Source organism: Orcinus orca, chromosome 5 (genome assembly GCF_937001465.1).
Source record: "Orcinus orca chromosome 5, mOrcOrc1.1, whole genome shotgun sequence".
In the NCBI taxonomy this organism is placed as follows: Eukaryota; Metazoa; Chordata; class Mammalia; order Artiodactyla; family Delphinidae; genus Orcinus; species Orcinus orca.
In genome coordinates this window covers 120,066,649-120,081,836 of record NC_064563.1, presented here as the reverse complement: position 1 = coordinate 120,081,836, position 15,188 = coordinate 120,066,649, and the positions used below count along the sequence as shown (strand labels likewise).

The following is a 15,188-nucleotide window of genomic DNA, read 5'->3' as shown; positions in this document are numbered from 1 at the left end:
TATGGCCAAATCGTCTGTAACACTTCATGCCCAGGTCAACCCAAATTATATTTCCTTCCACTTACACAAATCCTACAGCTTTCCGAAAGACTATTTCAAGTCTCCTTTCTATGTGAAACCTTCCTTAACTGCCTACACACATTGTAGATTTCCTGCTTATCTGATATCTTATAATATCTGCATTTAGTTCCACACATTTATTATGTATGTTAATAGTTCTCTCCAGTTTCTTGAAGGCAATGGCTCATTTATTCACTTACTCAGTCTTCCAACTTTTATAAAAATGTGTAAAAGCCACTCTCTTAGATGATAAAGGTACAACAGGTTAAAAAGTTCCTATTCCAAATCTGAAGAGCCCACAATTTATAGAGGAGTACAGACTAAGAAGGCAAAATACACCTGTTGATTTAATAACTCCGTGATAACTACGGGAGGAAGGAAACTCTTTAATTGTTTATAACTATCATGTAAATAAAAGGCTCTGAATGGTAAAGAGGTGGTATTTAAAATTGTATTTTCAAGAAAGGACAAATTAAACTTTAGGGTCATGCTAGGTATAAGGATCAGCTAGGTTTTGGGGTGGGTGGGAGAGGGCTTGGACTCAAAGAGAAATAGGTAACGACTGTATAGAGAAGGATGGCTTTGTTGCATGAAAAGACAGAGTGAGCAGAGCAAGTAAAAGGTACTATGTAGATGGAACATGATCATGGAAAGGAATTTTATTGATACATAAATATAGACAACCATAAAACATTCAATTCCATTCATCTTCTGAGGAGGAGTTAAGTGATGTAACAGTGGACACAGAATATCATTTAATTTCATGGATTAGAGTTGACTAGAAATTTCAGGGACTATAGACAGAGGACCCTATAAAGAAATTAATGCAACCAATATTGATGAGTCAAAGTTCTTTCATAGCAAAATAAATGTATATTCAAAGGACACACTAGAACTTTTTAATATACACTTCTATTTTTCCAGATCCCTTATTTGAAAGCACATAAGGATACGGTTCATTTAGAAATTGGGAATTTCTTCAATCTTTTACCTTCTTGTAGATCAGTCCAATTACAGCTGTCTTAATTTTTGCTGAAGTGAGCATGTTAAAACGTTGGTACTGCTGAAGGATCAGGGTTTGCAAGAAGACTACGACAAAAAGTGCCAAAGCATAACCATAGCCACTCCAGCCAAAATCTGGGCGGTGTTCACAGAAAATGATCATTTGCCTGAATGTCATATGCAAATTGAGAAAAGAGAAGAAATGTTAAACATCTGAAGTAATAAAATGCTTATGTGAATTAAGTGCTGTCAAAATGTTACACACACACACACACACACACACACGTACATACTCTTGCCTGTTCTTCTTTTACTTGCCCAATTTGGCATCCTTTCCCCCTTTATTTTTACTCAAGCATATATAATAAATAGAATCAACAATTATTATCGCAGGCTTGTGGGTAGAAGGATATTTTCTAGTTTTCATATGGCAATCTCATCAAATAATTAAATGTTCTGGTCTAACTTCATCATGAAAATTGAGACACAGAGACATTTAAAAGTTCTTTTTTTTTTTGCTGAAATCATGCATTTTGTTAAATATAGGGAAACATGACAATTAGAACTTAAGTAGACAATCTCTTAGCATGGCAAAAAGACACTGTTTCTTTAAAGGCCTGAATTATAGCTCCCCTTTTATTACTTTTATGCATATCCAATTTCCCTCTCCTCTACCTTTACTTATTTCCTCTTAAGTTTGGTGACAACATGGTCATCGTGATTAAGGTCAATGCTGGGTACACCTAGACAATGGGGATGGTTCTAATTATCTAAGCTTCGATCTACTTTATTAACAGCTTGGACAGTTAATAGATGTATACTTAAATGCAATTCATGTTGCCCGAATTGCTTTATAAACCAAGTACTTCAGAAATTATCTTTATTAAAATTGTACCTTCGAATCAAATATAATACCAGTGCCTCTAAAAATCCTACTATAAACCTCTAGTCACTGAAAATCACTATTTGAAGTGACCACAACCCACATAAACATTATACAACAGCAGGTTCTGTATTTTTAGTTGATGTCTATCAGACGCTATCCATTGGGACTCCAAATTATTTTTACAAAAGCAACTTACTAAATAACTTCTTGGTCTCAGAATTAAATTTCCTGAACGAGAAGCACTATTCTTCTTACTGTAGATACATCTATCAATAGACTATTTCCTGTTTCATAAAATCAAACAACTAAATGACTATCAGCAGGTACTATATTAATATGGAACTACTAAAAATATTTCCAGGAAATACTGTAAATAATCTGTGATCAAGGCATGGTAAAGACCGTAAATCTATATTCATGATATCAGATATAAATACTCATTTTTTGGTTTGACTGACATTAGAATAAAATCCCAATAAATGGGAAAAAAGAGTAAGCACCATGATCAACAAGAAACAAATTTCTTCTACTAGTAAATTAATGAAAGTATTATTTTGATATATTTATTATACATGAGACATGATCATATAAATTCATAAAATTCTGATGACTCAATTCTTCCCCAGTGTGGGAATTGTAAGCTTATTCAGCTACTCTAGAATGAGTGCTTCTTGGAAAAGCATAGCTTTGGATAAGTACATTTACTCAGTAATCCATTCAGGAATTGTATTTCGTTCTATGTGCCAGGCTCTGTGCTAGGAGCTAAGGACACAAAAATTGAATAAGTTCCTGGAGGAACGTACAGTCTACTCAGGGAGAAAGACATGTCAACTGACTCATTTCAATGCAATGTTGAAATTTCTGTTTTGCAGGTGTGATCAAGCTAGTATGTTATAAAAAGTGTGTGACAAAATTAGGGAGACAATTCTCTACCCCACAGCCAAGGACTTAACAATTCTTTAGTACCCCACAGACTGCAGATTTGGGAAGAATACAGAGACACTGAATTGCTATCGTCTATAACTATTTTCAGAAAGAGTGACCACAGTGAGATTCTCTAATGAGTTTCTTGAGCAGTAGTCAGTCATTGGCAAATGGAAATCAGAACATGACTAAGAATGGCTGGGTATCACTTGCTACTCCTCTCATTTTGAATTTGAACCTAATTCCCCTCCCTTTGGATCTGAGCTGAATTAAGGAATTGCTTGACTAAAATAATATGGCCCAAGTGACATCCTGGGATTTCCAAGTCTAGGTCGTAAAACGACTTGCCTAAACTTCTTGGAATGTTTACTCTGGGAACATCCAGCTGCTATGTAAGAAGATCAACTAACCAGAGACCTCAATGCTTAAGCTAACCATTCAGAGAAGCTGTGGAGAGAGAGAAAAAGAGGGAAAGAGAGATGACCATTTCCAGCCATCCTAGCCCAGGCATCAGGCATATAAGTTTAGAAGCCATCTTCACATTCTGGTACCAGCAGATGCAGAAAAGAATCAAGGTATCACTCAGCCAACAGCTAGGTCCAAGTTCCCAGATGTATGTCTCTATTGGAGCTGCTACAACTATCTCAACTCTTCAAGCTACTCAGTGAATTCCCCAGTCATTGTGGAGCAGAGAAAAACAATCTCTGTCTGAAGCCCTGGTCCACAAAATCATGCACATAATAAAATCATGGTTGTTTTATACCACTTAGTTTTGAAGTGGCTAATTTTGCAGCAATAGATCACCAGAACAGGGCAGGAGAGAAGATGCTGGCCAATGCATCTCTGATAGATGGACTTCTGGTCATAGGTGAATGGTAATTACTCAGTGGTAACTACTTAAAAATAACTGGAATATTCAGAGGTGAGGGGCAGAGGCAGGGGGAATGAGACATCTGTTATCTTGTCTGTGGGAGGAGGGGACAGTTAATCCAGGAGACATTTGGCTTATATGTCTATAGACAAGGGAACCAAATAGAGACTCTGGGGTAAAAACAACAGAAACAGTTTTCTGACAGCAATAAAACAGCTTCTGCCCTTGGATTCCTTAACACCATTCTCTTTCGGTTCTCCTCTCTCTGTTCCAGCCACTCCTTCTCACTATCTTTTGATGGATTTCCCTGTCTTCACCACCTCTACACACTGAAAAAGCTTGTGATTTTTTGTGTGGACATCTTTACTTCCCTTCACTGTAACTAAGGTGAGCTCATCCAGAACAGTAGCTTGATATACCTAGTCTAATTTGGAACAGTTCCCACATTTATCACTCTAGCCTATATCTTTCCTAACTCCAAACTTATGTAGACGATTGCTCATTCAAACTTTTTACCTAAATGTCTGTCAGGGATCCCCAAGACCACTCCCTCGTTAAATGATTCATTAGAACAACTTTTAGGACTCAACATATAGTCATATCCACGAGTATTAATTATTATGGTGAAAGGATGCAAAACAAAATTAACAAAGAGAAAAGGTGAATGGGGTGAAGTCTAGGGGAAAACAGGTACAAGCTTCAAAAAGTCCTCTCTCAGTAGAGTCACAGAGAACTCTCTTAATTCTCCCAGCAGCTAGTTGTGGCAAATATGTGAAATGTTGTCCACCAGGGAAGCCCATTAAAGACTCAGCATCCAGGGCACCCTCTTCCTAACACACGCCCAAATTCCAGACTCTCGGAAGGAAAGCAGGTATTCAGCATGGATCATGTTGACTGTATAAACAGTCTGGACATACTGAACCACTCCTATCAGTTAAGGTGGTGGGAACCCTCCTGAAGTTCAAGTTCCAACTGCCAGCCAAAGGCCAGCCCTATAAACAGGCCTTCCAAAGAACAGCAGTCAGGTCTGCTATTTTAATTCTTTTCTGCAGAATGGCTAATACATATTTCAAATTTAGCAAATTCCACTCCCTACTTGACTCTTTCCTGAGCCTTCCATGCCTTCCATAAACGGTAACTCATTTACCTTGTGATTTAACAGAAACTCGGAAGCCATCCTTGACTCCTTTCTTCCTCTCTCAACCTACGTTCAATCTATCAGTGCATTATGTTGACTCTACCTTTAAAATAAAGCCAGAAGCTGACCACTTATCACCTTCATTGCTACAACCTAGTTGAAGCCATCATTGACTTTTGCCTGGATTATCTTAGCTGTTCCTTCTTCCACTCTTGCTCTGCTTTATTCTCTGTGCAGCAGCTAGAGTGATTCCTATAAAACTGAAGTCTAATCGTATCATTCTACGCTCAAAATCTCTCAAAGGTTTCCCTTCTAATATATCATGTTCCATAAGGCCCTTCAAAATCTTTTCCAGCCCCCAAATCTTTCTGACCTCAGTCTTATCACTTTCCTTTTCTGACCTCTCAGCTTCCCTGCTCCAGCCTCACTTGCCTTCTAAGGGTCCTCAAAGACACCAAGCACGCTGCTGCCTCATGGCTTTAGCCATGCAATAGATATGGTCTCGGCTTCCTCCCTAACTTCCTTCAGAACTTTGTTCAAATTTCACCTTATAACAAATGTCCTCCCTAATCACCTCACAGAAAAAAACAACTTCCAGTTCCCCAGACTGGTATTCTCTACCCTATTGCCTTGCTGCACTTTGCTTTCCTTAGCACTGATTATTTCTTAATACAATTTATATTTATTCATTTGTTTAGTATTTATCTCTCCCTTCTAAGTGTCATCGGAGCAGGGACTTTTTGGTTTTTGCTCTATCCCCATGGTCTACTTAGAACAGTTTGGCATGTAGTAGGTGCTTAATAAATATTGGATAAATATGTGCCTGAATATTATTTGGGATCCAGGCAACTCGGGATTAACTCTATTTTCATGAATTAAATTGTTCTTAAAAACTCCAACTTGAAAACTTACTCAAAACAAAAAATATAATTATTAGTTCATAAAAAAAAGTTTCCTTGTGTTTCCTTCATATGACAGGCAGAGGTAAGGAAATGTCCCCTTGAAAAAGGTAGCCTATAGTCAAGGACTCAATTTTAATGTCTGCCTGTGAATCCTTGCATATAGATACTATAGAAATATTATAGAAATTCTTTAATTTTTTTCTCTCTATGTGTACACATAAATATATACACATACATATATATTTATATATATTTATATATTATTACCTTGGCTGATAAATTTCAATTCCCAAAAGTCCACAGCTAAGAAAAATAGAGGTATGTGTCCTTTCATTTTCTAAACATATACTCAAGCCAGATTTCCTAGATTTGAATTGTAACTCTGGCATTTTCTAGCTGTATGGTCTTAGGCAAAGTACTAGAAATTCTTTGTTTCTGCATTGTGATAGTGGGTACAATACTACTTCCTACATCATAGGATTGTTGTAAAGATTAAATAAGATAATTAATATAAAGATTTTTAGAACAGTGCTTAGTACATGGTAGGTTTCAGTAATTACTCACTATAATATCATAATTCACATTCATATCACAGGCAAACGTAATAGACTGCCTGTATTCTAAATAAAATTTGTAATTGGGACCTATCTCACTCTTTTTTAGTGAATGATTTGCTTATCATTTTCCTGTGGGAAGAAGAAAAAACAAGACTTCAACTTACTTCATTATGAGTGGGCTAGTGAAGGACAGAACATCAGCAAACACTTTGAATAAAGCAACTTGAATCAGGACAAACTTAAAGGTGTTCCACAATGCACGGAGCAGAGATGGTTTCCTGGTATGTGCCTCTTTATGAAAAGATGACTACATAATTAAAGAAAATAAAAACAATGTGAAAAGGGAACAGAACTAATATATAAAATATATATAAACTAACCATAAAATTAGTATTGTACTCCAAAGATAGTAAAGCAACAACAAAAAAATAAATTCAGCTAAACTTGAAAATATGGCCCATATCATTGGTATGGTATGTCTCCAAACCACATGGCATTATTTATACCATGTGGCATAAGTGGAAAAATATTTTATTTTATCCCTTTTGTGAGTTTTGAAACTGTTTAAATAATACAGTTTTTATCTTCAAATTATATTTTCTTTTTGAGAAGTCTAAAGACTATATATATATTCATGTGTGTGTGTGTGTGTGTGTGTGTGTGTGTGTGTGTGCATCATGCTACATGTGGAGAACCTATCCCTGCCCCACAAGCTTTGACCTTGGCCACTATATGACTTACTTTGACCAACAGACATGATTCTCTGAGATATGCAGACCATCTTTGCCATGATGGATGAGGAAAGATATTGGTGAGATGCCAAAAATTATACACATATCAACATATTTGCTCCTGAGCTTTGAAGGGAAGAGATGTTTAATAATTTGATGACAGAAATTAGCTGCAGTAACAACCAATTATACTTATAGAAATGGCTTGTTATTTCACATATTTAAGGTATTTTCTATATCGATACCTCATATTTCGAACAAGCTTTATTAGTTTTTTCATTAAGTACTAACAATTTAATAATTAATTACCTTTACTTTTTGCCTCTCTTGATTCTTTAGAACTTCCTTCTTCCATTGTTTTTCAAAGATGGGACACACAATATAGGAGGAATCACTTTCATTTAGTTCGAAAAGATCCTCTCTTTCCAAAGGTTTTTTATAGCCTAAAATAATTATTCTAAAAATGAAAGAGCAAGGTAAACAATTCAGCAAAATCAATAATGAAGTTAAAGCTAATTTTGCACACATTAGCTTGACTTCTTGATTTATAAATTATTTTATTGATCAGGTTGGAATGACTAGAGAGTGTGTTTGAAAAATCATACAACTCTATCCTGGAGTTCAATAATGTATAATAATCCTTTGTAGCTTTTAACAGGGCTGTTTAGATATCCAATTATTCAGTGAAACACTAACTTCATTTACTCATCTCATACTGGAGACACCCACCTACCCTACCTCCCTTACTGAAATTTAAATAGCTAACTTTCACAGTAAGGTATTCATGCCAAAACCCATATTTGCTTTTTAGGCTTGTATCAGAAGAGAAATGGATCCATCCTCTGCTGGGACTATATATACCCTTTGACACTTGACTTTACAGAATGTCCAAGTGGAGTAGCTGTATCTGCCCCACAAACTTAGGCCTTGGCCATATGACTTACTTTGATCCATAGCATATGAGTCAATGTCACAGAGCCATTTTGGAGCTGATGCCTTAAGAAGTACAGCAAGATACTGCCAGCCTCTCAGTACTTCCACGTTCCTCCATTCAAAAAGCTTGCCCCAGAGTACATGGTGAGTCATTATGCAAAAACAATGGGTCTAAGCTGAGATTTTCCCAGGCAAACAAAGGTGCATGGTCTAGTTATACCACGAACGTTATTGTGGCAGACAATGATTTGTATTTACCTTACACCCATCCCTTCTGCCTCAACTCTTCCTACAAACTGGAATTTGATATTTATTCATTTGAAAATCTCTTGAACTCAGAGTAAGTCCTTATTCCAGCCACAGAGTTATGATCTATGATTGGCCTAAATCAGTCCTGGTAATCTCATTACTTTTTTGCTTAGCATTAAATAATATAACTCAGTTACAGCTAAGGAAATCTAAACAAAAGTCTACTGAGGAGAACTTTCTTTTTCAAAAGAAAACACAAAACAGGGAGTTCCCTGGTGGCCTAGTGGTTAGGAGTCCACACTCTCACTGCTGTGACCCGGGTTCAATCCCTGGTGGGGGAACTGAGATCCCGCAAGCCAGGCCGCATGGCCCAAAAAAAAAAAGACACAAAACTTCAAAAGGAGAAAATGCTTGCCTTCCTTTTCCTGCACCTTCCTCCTTCCTCCCTGTACTGAAGACATAATGGTCTGAGATGGAGAAGCCATCTTTGCCACCATGGGTGAAAAGCCAAACACTAGAAATGGAGCGTGGAAAGATAGAAAAAGCCTGGGTCCTTGATAAGATTTCTGAGGTAGTTCACCACCCTGCTGGTGAACTACCCAATAACATAAGAAAATAAATACATATCTATTTAAGCTATTATTATTTGACTATTCTGTTACCTGAAGCCAAACACACTGCTAAGTAATATAGTTCAGATATACTCAGTTTTGAGCTTGATGACATGACTGATTCAATAAGAAATTAAACTACCATTTAAACCCAGGCCTTCTGACTCTATAGCTTCAGTTTTTTCCATTACAAAGTATATTAGTCCAAGAGACCATAACAAAGTATTACACTACTCCAAACTGGAACTGCTTTCATTGTCATTGTTACTGAACAATCTGAATTGATTGACCCTCGGATGGATTTAAACCCTGTGGTAACCAGTCTCCACTGGATTCAATTTTACTTTTATTACACTGTCTAATATCATATTACAATTCATAATTAACAAAAAGGCTTAAATGTACTAAGAAAGGACCTTCCATAATCATGCCTCTGTTGGTTCAATATGCTGGACAATTTCCTTCAGTGCACTTTTAAAAACATATTAAGCAATAAACTACTTTTATGTCATATTAAGTCCTTCTATTCTGTTCCACAAAATAAATATTCATTTTCAAAATAAGACTGCATTGATTTTCACAAAAGCATTTTTAATAACATTTACTGCTTCAGCATTTTGAGTTAGAACCGTGCAAAACTCAGCGGTTTTGGTTCACGGGGACAAGTGACCCCTGGCTTTCATGTTGAGTCTCCAAATAATGCAGCATCTAAAAGTGACACTTAAGCCGAATTGATTGTGGTGTATTTGGGTTCGGCTGTGACTTCCCTTTTGCCATGTGTGTGCTTCTTCCACCTCTTTTGCTCTCTTCTGGTCTAACTTTTACACATAAGCATCTAGGAAAAGAGGAAGTGGTGTTTCTTTAAATCAATTGATGAAGTAGCTTTGGGGAAGCAACTAGGACCAATAGTTGACCCTCCCAATGAGTGAAACGGAGCATGCACCAGGTCCCACAAACTTGTGGACTTTAGTCCTAAAGCAATAATAAAGGTACTTACATTCACCTTGTGTTTTTTAGATTGATATTTCTTTTCAAAGGACATTCACTTAAACTACTTTGATACTCACAACTCTCTACAGCATGCAGAGCAATATTAATTTTCCATTTTTACAGGTGGTTAAACAGTAGGAACTCTAGGGACTGGCCACAGGTTTGTAAATGTGATATACACCAGTGCTAACTTAACCAAAGGCAGACAGTGTCATTAAGTGTAATATTTCTACTCTGCATTCAATTTTGTTACATTAGAGAGAATTTTGAGCATATTTAACATTAACAAGTGTGCATAAGTACCTCATCCAACTGATGTTAAAGGTAGTAAACCAGTGGCAGTTGGGTAGGAGGATGAGATGAAAAGTAAATTTTGTAGATGAGTAATAATTGAATACTTGGAAAGTATAGATAATACAGTAGCATCATCATTTTCATTATTCCTAATTACATTTTTTTTTTTTTTTTTTTTGGGTTCGCGAGCCTCTCACTGTTGTGGCCTCTCCCTTTGTGGAGCACAGGCTCCGGACGCGCAGGCTTAGCGGCCATGGCTCACGGGCCCAGCCACTCCGCGGCATGTGGGATCTTCCGGGACCGCGGCACGAATCCGTGTCCCCTGCATCGGCAGGCGGACTCTCAACCACTATACCATCAGGGAAGCCCGCTAATTACATTTTTAAACATTTCTGGAAAGGGGTGATTGTGTAATGGGAAAAGGCAAGACAGTCTGTACAAAAATCGTAGTATAGGACAAAGTTAGGAAATGTACAAGTTTTATTAATATGTGAGCAAAAGGTAGGACAGATTGAATAGTGTATCCCTGGTTAAAATTATTATTCAACTGTGACCTATAAGAACTTTAACTAGATTTTTCCATGTATGTCAGGGGGATTATTCTATGACCATGATTATTATACACTGATGACAGATTATATTTGCTAATAAAGCCTTCATAATTACTTGATCATCAACATGATCTAGACAGCTACTGCCTTAGGGATTAAGGCTCATAAGCATATAATTTGCTAATTGTTTGTATCATCTGAGTACATTTTAATTGAACTATTCATATAATTATGGGAGCTTGAATTTGGCCTAGGAAATAATTTCTGACTTCATTCTGTAACTCAAAGAACAGATCTGAGAACACAATTAACCACTGTCTTCAAAGAGACATTCTCTTGAACAATAGCTATGTTTCAGCTGCAATTGTTTGATCACCAGATAAGAAACCACATTAGATTAACGCCAATGATAGTTTCACATAATGGCATGCCATGAAAATATCTCCTATCTAGTGCTGAGATGTTAAATTTAAACAGAAAATAAATGTGATATTCAAAAATTATAGCTTATTGCCTATTTGATCTAAGATATGGACTTCAAGCTATTGGGTTGCCATATTTTAAATTTTGCTATGTTTTATCTTGTTTATTACATTTAATTTCAGCTTTTTCCTTTAGGCCTCCTAAAATGGTGTTTGTAATGTTTAATATAAATGCATATAGTTTTTATAACTTGATTTAAAAGTTTTAAAGTACATTTACTTAAAATTATTTGCGTCTTTCACATTCTGTGATAGTCTGTGACTTAAAAATGACACTCTGATAACTATGTATAAAACAGGTAACTAATGAGAACCAACTGTATAGCACAGGGAACTCTACTCAGTGCTCTGTGGTGACCTAAATGGGAAGGAAATCCAAAAAAGAGGGGATATATGTAAACGTATAGCTGATTCACTTTGCTATACATTAGAAACTAACACAACATTGCAAAGCAACTATACTCTAATAAAAATTAATTTAAAAAAGAAAGAAAAAATTTATTATAATGGTATATTTGAAAAGCAGGATGCAAAATTGTGTATGGAATCTGACAAGGGCAATGTCAGTGATTTTTGTGTGTGTGTGTGTGTGTTACGCGGGCCTTTCACTGTTGTGGCCTCTCCGTTGCGGGGCACAGGCTTTGGATGCGCAGGCTCAGCGGCCATGGCTCACGGGCCCAGCCGTTCCGCGGCATGTAGGATCTTCCCGGACCAGGGCATGAACCCGCGTCCCCTGCATCAGCTGGCAGACTATCAACCACTGCGCCACCAGAGAAGTCCCTCAGTGATTTTTTTAAAAGGCAAAGCATGAAAATAAAATGGAAAGAAAAATCCACGCTCCCCCCACCAAAAAAATGACAGTCTGAAATTTTTAAAGCCAGTGTAGACATCACTCTTTCTCTCAATTCATGGATGAGACAGAACTCAGGTTTGGAAAACATATCTACACATACACAAATTTGAAAAATCAAAATCGTTAACTGTAAATAGCCCACATTTACATTTATATTTAATCTTTATTTTTTTTCTAGTGCATAACTTAATGTAGCATATTGGTGTAAAATTTTTGCCATCCTCTAAGTGATTCCTAGATTTGTATAACTTGGAATTCTTATCATAATTCAAGCTCTTCTGCCCAATTATTTGCTCATCAAGTATACCAGTTCTCTACTTCAACAGCTTTCATAAAAATCACCAATCATCTTTACAATGGAGAATATACTCAGCTCTTATTTCAATTTACTCCTTTTCAGTATTTAGCCCTATTGGTCACTTTGTATTTCTCCTTTTTTGACAGTTTCCCTAGCTTGCAATCACATGCTTTCTTTGGTTTGTCTCTCATATTCTGAGTACTTAGCTTCCTTTGTAGATTCCCCCTCCTCTCACTGTTTAAATACTGAGAATTCCCAATGTACTGTTTGTTCATCCTATTCAATAGGCTCTCCTTCTCGATGATCTCAATCATGCTCATGGCTTCCACTACTGATCTACGGTCAGTGACCCTCAAATTCACATCCATAGGTCTGAGAGCTACTTTTCCGTAGATATTTTTTATGGGAATGAGTCAGGCACCGGAAATTGAAACTTCCCCAAACCGAATTCACAAAATTTTTTACAACACCTAATCCTCTCAGTTAGCTGAGCCAGAAATTGAGATTTATTCAAGACTTTTCCCAGTTCCTCAATTTCCTCAACGAACCAACTCTCTCTCTTAAATAGCTCTTGAATCTGTTCCTTCCTCTTCATCATTACCATTACCGCAGTTCAGATGGTAACCATAAATCTACCAGGATACCCAAAGAGCCTTTTAACCTTGCTCTCCGTCTCCATTTTCATCTCCTACATATCATATCCACAGAATTGCAAAGGTGATTTTTCTAAAGTGCAAATAGTATGTCACTCTCTATTGAAAATCCTTCCCTGGCTTCCCACTATCTTCAGGATGTCCTAGAGAACTCTTTCTGATCTGTCCTTCCAGCTTGATGGCTTGCCACACCAACACTCTGCAATGTGGAAGGGTCAGTTCTCCTCTGCCTCTGTGGTTTGCATATGGTATCTGCTCAACTTGGAATGCCACGTGGCTCACCCCTACACCTTTTAAATGTTGGGTTAAACCATTAATCACTTGTGAAACATTCCCAAACTGTGCAAACTTGGTTAGATGACACTCCTGAAAATTGTTTCTCCATCATGTTTGTACTACCTTTTGCCTTTTTGGGTAATTGATACTGTACTTCTTAATCTTTCTAATTCTACTATGAATTCCTGGAAGACAGGATCTAGGTCATTTATGTCTGCATTTTTAAAAGTCAGCATAATGTAGGGCATCTAGTATACAACCAAACCTTTCTTTTACACTATTCGGCTACTCTTGAGAACATATTTGTAGATCAAATTGGGCAATTTTGTTTCTACCAACTAAAGATCAAGAAGCATTAAGATGGGGCTTCCCTGGTGGCACAGTGGTTGAGAGTCCGCCTGCCAATGCAGGGGACGCGGGTTCGTGCCTCGGTCCGGGAGGATCCCGCATACCGTGGAGCGGCTGGGCCCGTGGGCCATGGCCGCTGGGCCTGCGCGTCCGGAGCCTGTGCTCTGCGGCAGGAGAGGCCGCAACAGTGAGAGGCCTGCGTACCGCAAAAAAAAAAAAAAAAAGAAGAAGCATTAAGATGATAAACTTAGTTTCATATTATCATAAAATTTCTGTGGGGAAAATAAATACATTTCTAAAGAAAGCTTCTGAATTTATAAAATTAGAAAAAAATCAACTCTTCTCATTTAATATGATGTAATTCTTGTGTTAAAGCCTTCATCACACATTATAGATGAATTACTCTATGAGAAGAATCACATTATATGTCTTACAAAAATAATTGTGTGTTTTAATAGTAGTATACATAAGTATATAAGAGAGCATTTCCAGTAAAGAGTAGAATAATGAAACGAACAAACAAACAAACAAAAGTGTGAAACATGAACTCAAAAAAACTGACTTCTAACATCAGGTGAGTGTGCTCCTACATGGGTATCAATGGACAAGTTACTTCCTCTTCCTGAGCCTCAGATTTTCTCATCTGTTAAAGACTATCTCATAGGACATAGGGGAGAATTAAATGAAATAAAATGTATAAAGTGGGTAACATATTTGATGGATATATATATATATATATATATATACTTTTTTTTTTTTTTTTTGCCCTTCCCTAGTGCTAACAGGGATACAAATCCTATAAAGGGGCAGCCTTATTACAGGAGTATTAGTAGTCTTATCTGTGGAACTATTTAGTATGTTACTATATGTGATTTTTTTTGTAATAAATAATATGAGAAGAAAAGTTTTACAAAGTTATTTTGTAAAAATATTCATGCTTAGATTAAAGGAATAACATGTAGGTGTCATTTCGCTTGGAATCTTCCTCAGTGTGGTATACTACAGATAAATTAGTAAAATTCCTACCTGCTAAACCAGGAATAGGTCATCTTACTGAAGAATGAAGCACTTTTCTCTGGACTGCATTTCTAAAAAACAAAACAAAACAAAACAAAATATATATATATAAAACAGCTATTGTATGAAGAAAATGTCTTTATTTTACATTTGAAATATCTTTGTCAGCAAGTGGAAGAGTAGACATGAAATCATTTATGTTTCAGCTACGTTGATATCATAATCTTTAAGGAATACAATTAAGATATTCTTGGACAGTGGTTGCACTAGAAAAATTTTAAGATTTCTCCCAACATTACAACTACTTACATAGCAAGAAACCATGTGGAAAAGGAAAATTATTTCTAAAATTCCCATTACTTCCTCTCTCTCTCTATAAATATATACACACACACATATATATATATACATAGCTCCTTGAATTTATATGACTGTGTATATATGTATGCATATGCTTATGTATATGAATACATATATACACACATAATTTAGCTTACATATATGTATAAGCTAAATTTAAAACATTTTAATTGCTAAATTAAAAAGTTTTGGCTTTCTTCTG

The 15,188-nt window shown here is 36.4% G+C and overlaps 1 protein-coding gene across 2 annotated transcripts in view; it reads right to left on the bottom strand.

The window, feature by feature from the left end:
- Window positions 1-15,188, bottom strand: part of LOC105747738 (ATP-binding cassette sub-family C member 2-like) — a 78,089-nt gene that overhangs the window by 57,760 nt on the left and 5,141 nt on the right. Inside the window, exons 2-5 of one of the 2 annotated variants that reach the window (XM_033406873.2) lie at window positions 14,636-14,697; window positions 7,381-7,528; window positions 6,505-6,647; window positions 1,052-1,229 (exon numbers count right to left, since the gene is read on the bottom strand). In XM_033406873.2, coding sequence (XP_033262764.2) covers window positions 1,052-1,229; window positions 6,505-6,647; window positions 7,381-7,528; window positions 14,636-14,697 — 531 coding nt within the window. The remainder of the gene's footprint in view (window positions 1-1,051; window positions 1,230-6,504; window positions 6,648-7,380; window positions 7,529-14,635; window positions 14,698-15,188) is intronic. The other variant, XM_049710551.1, reaches the window with a different exon arrangement.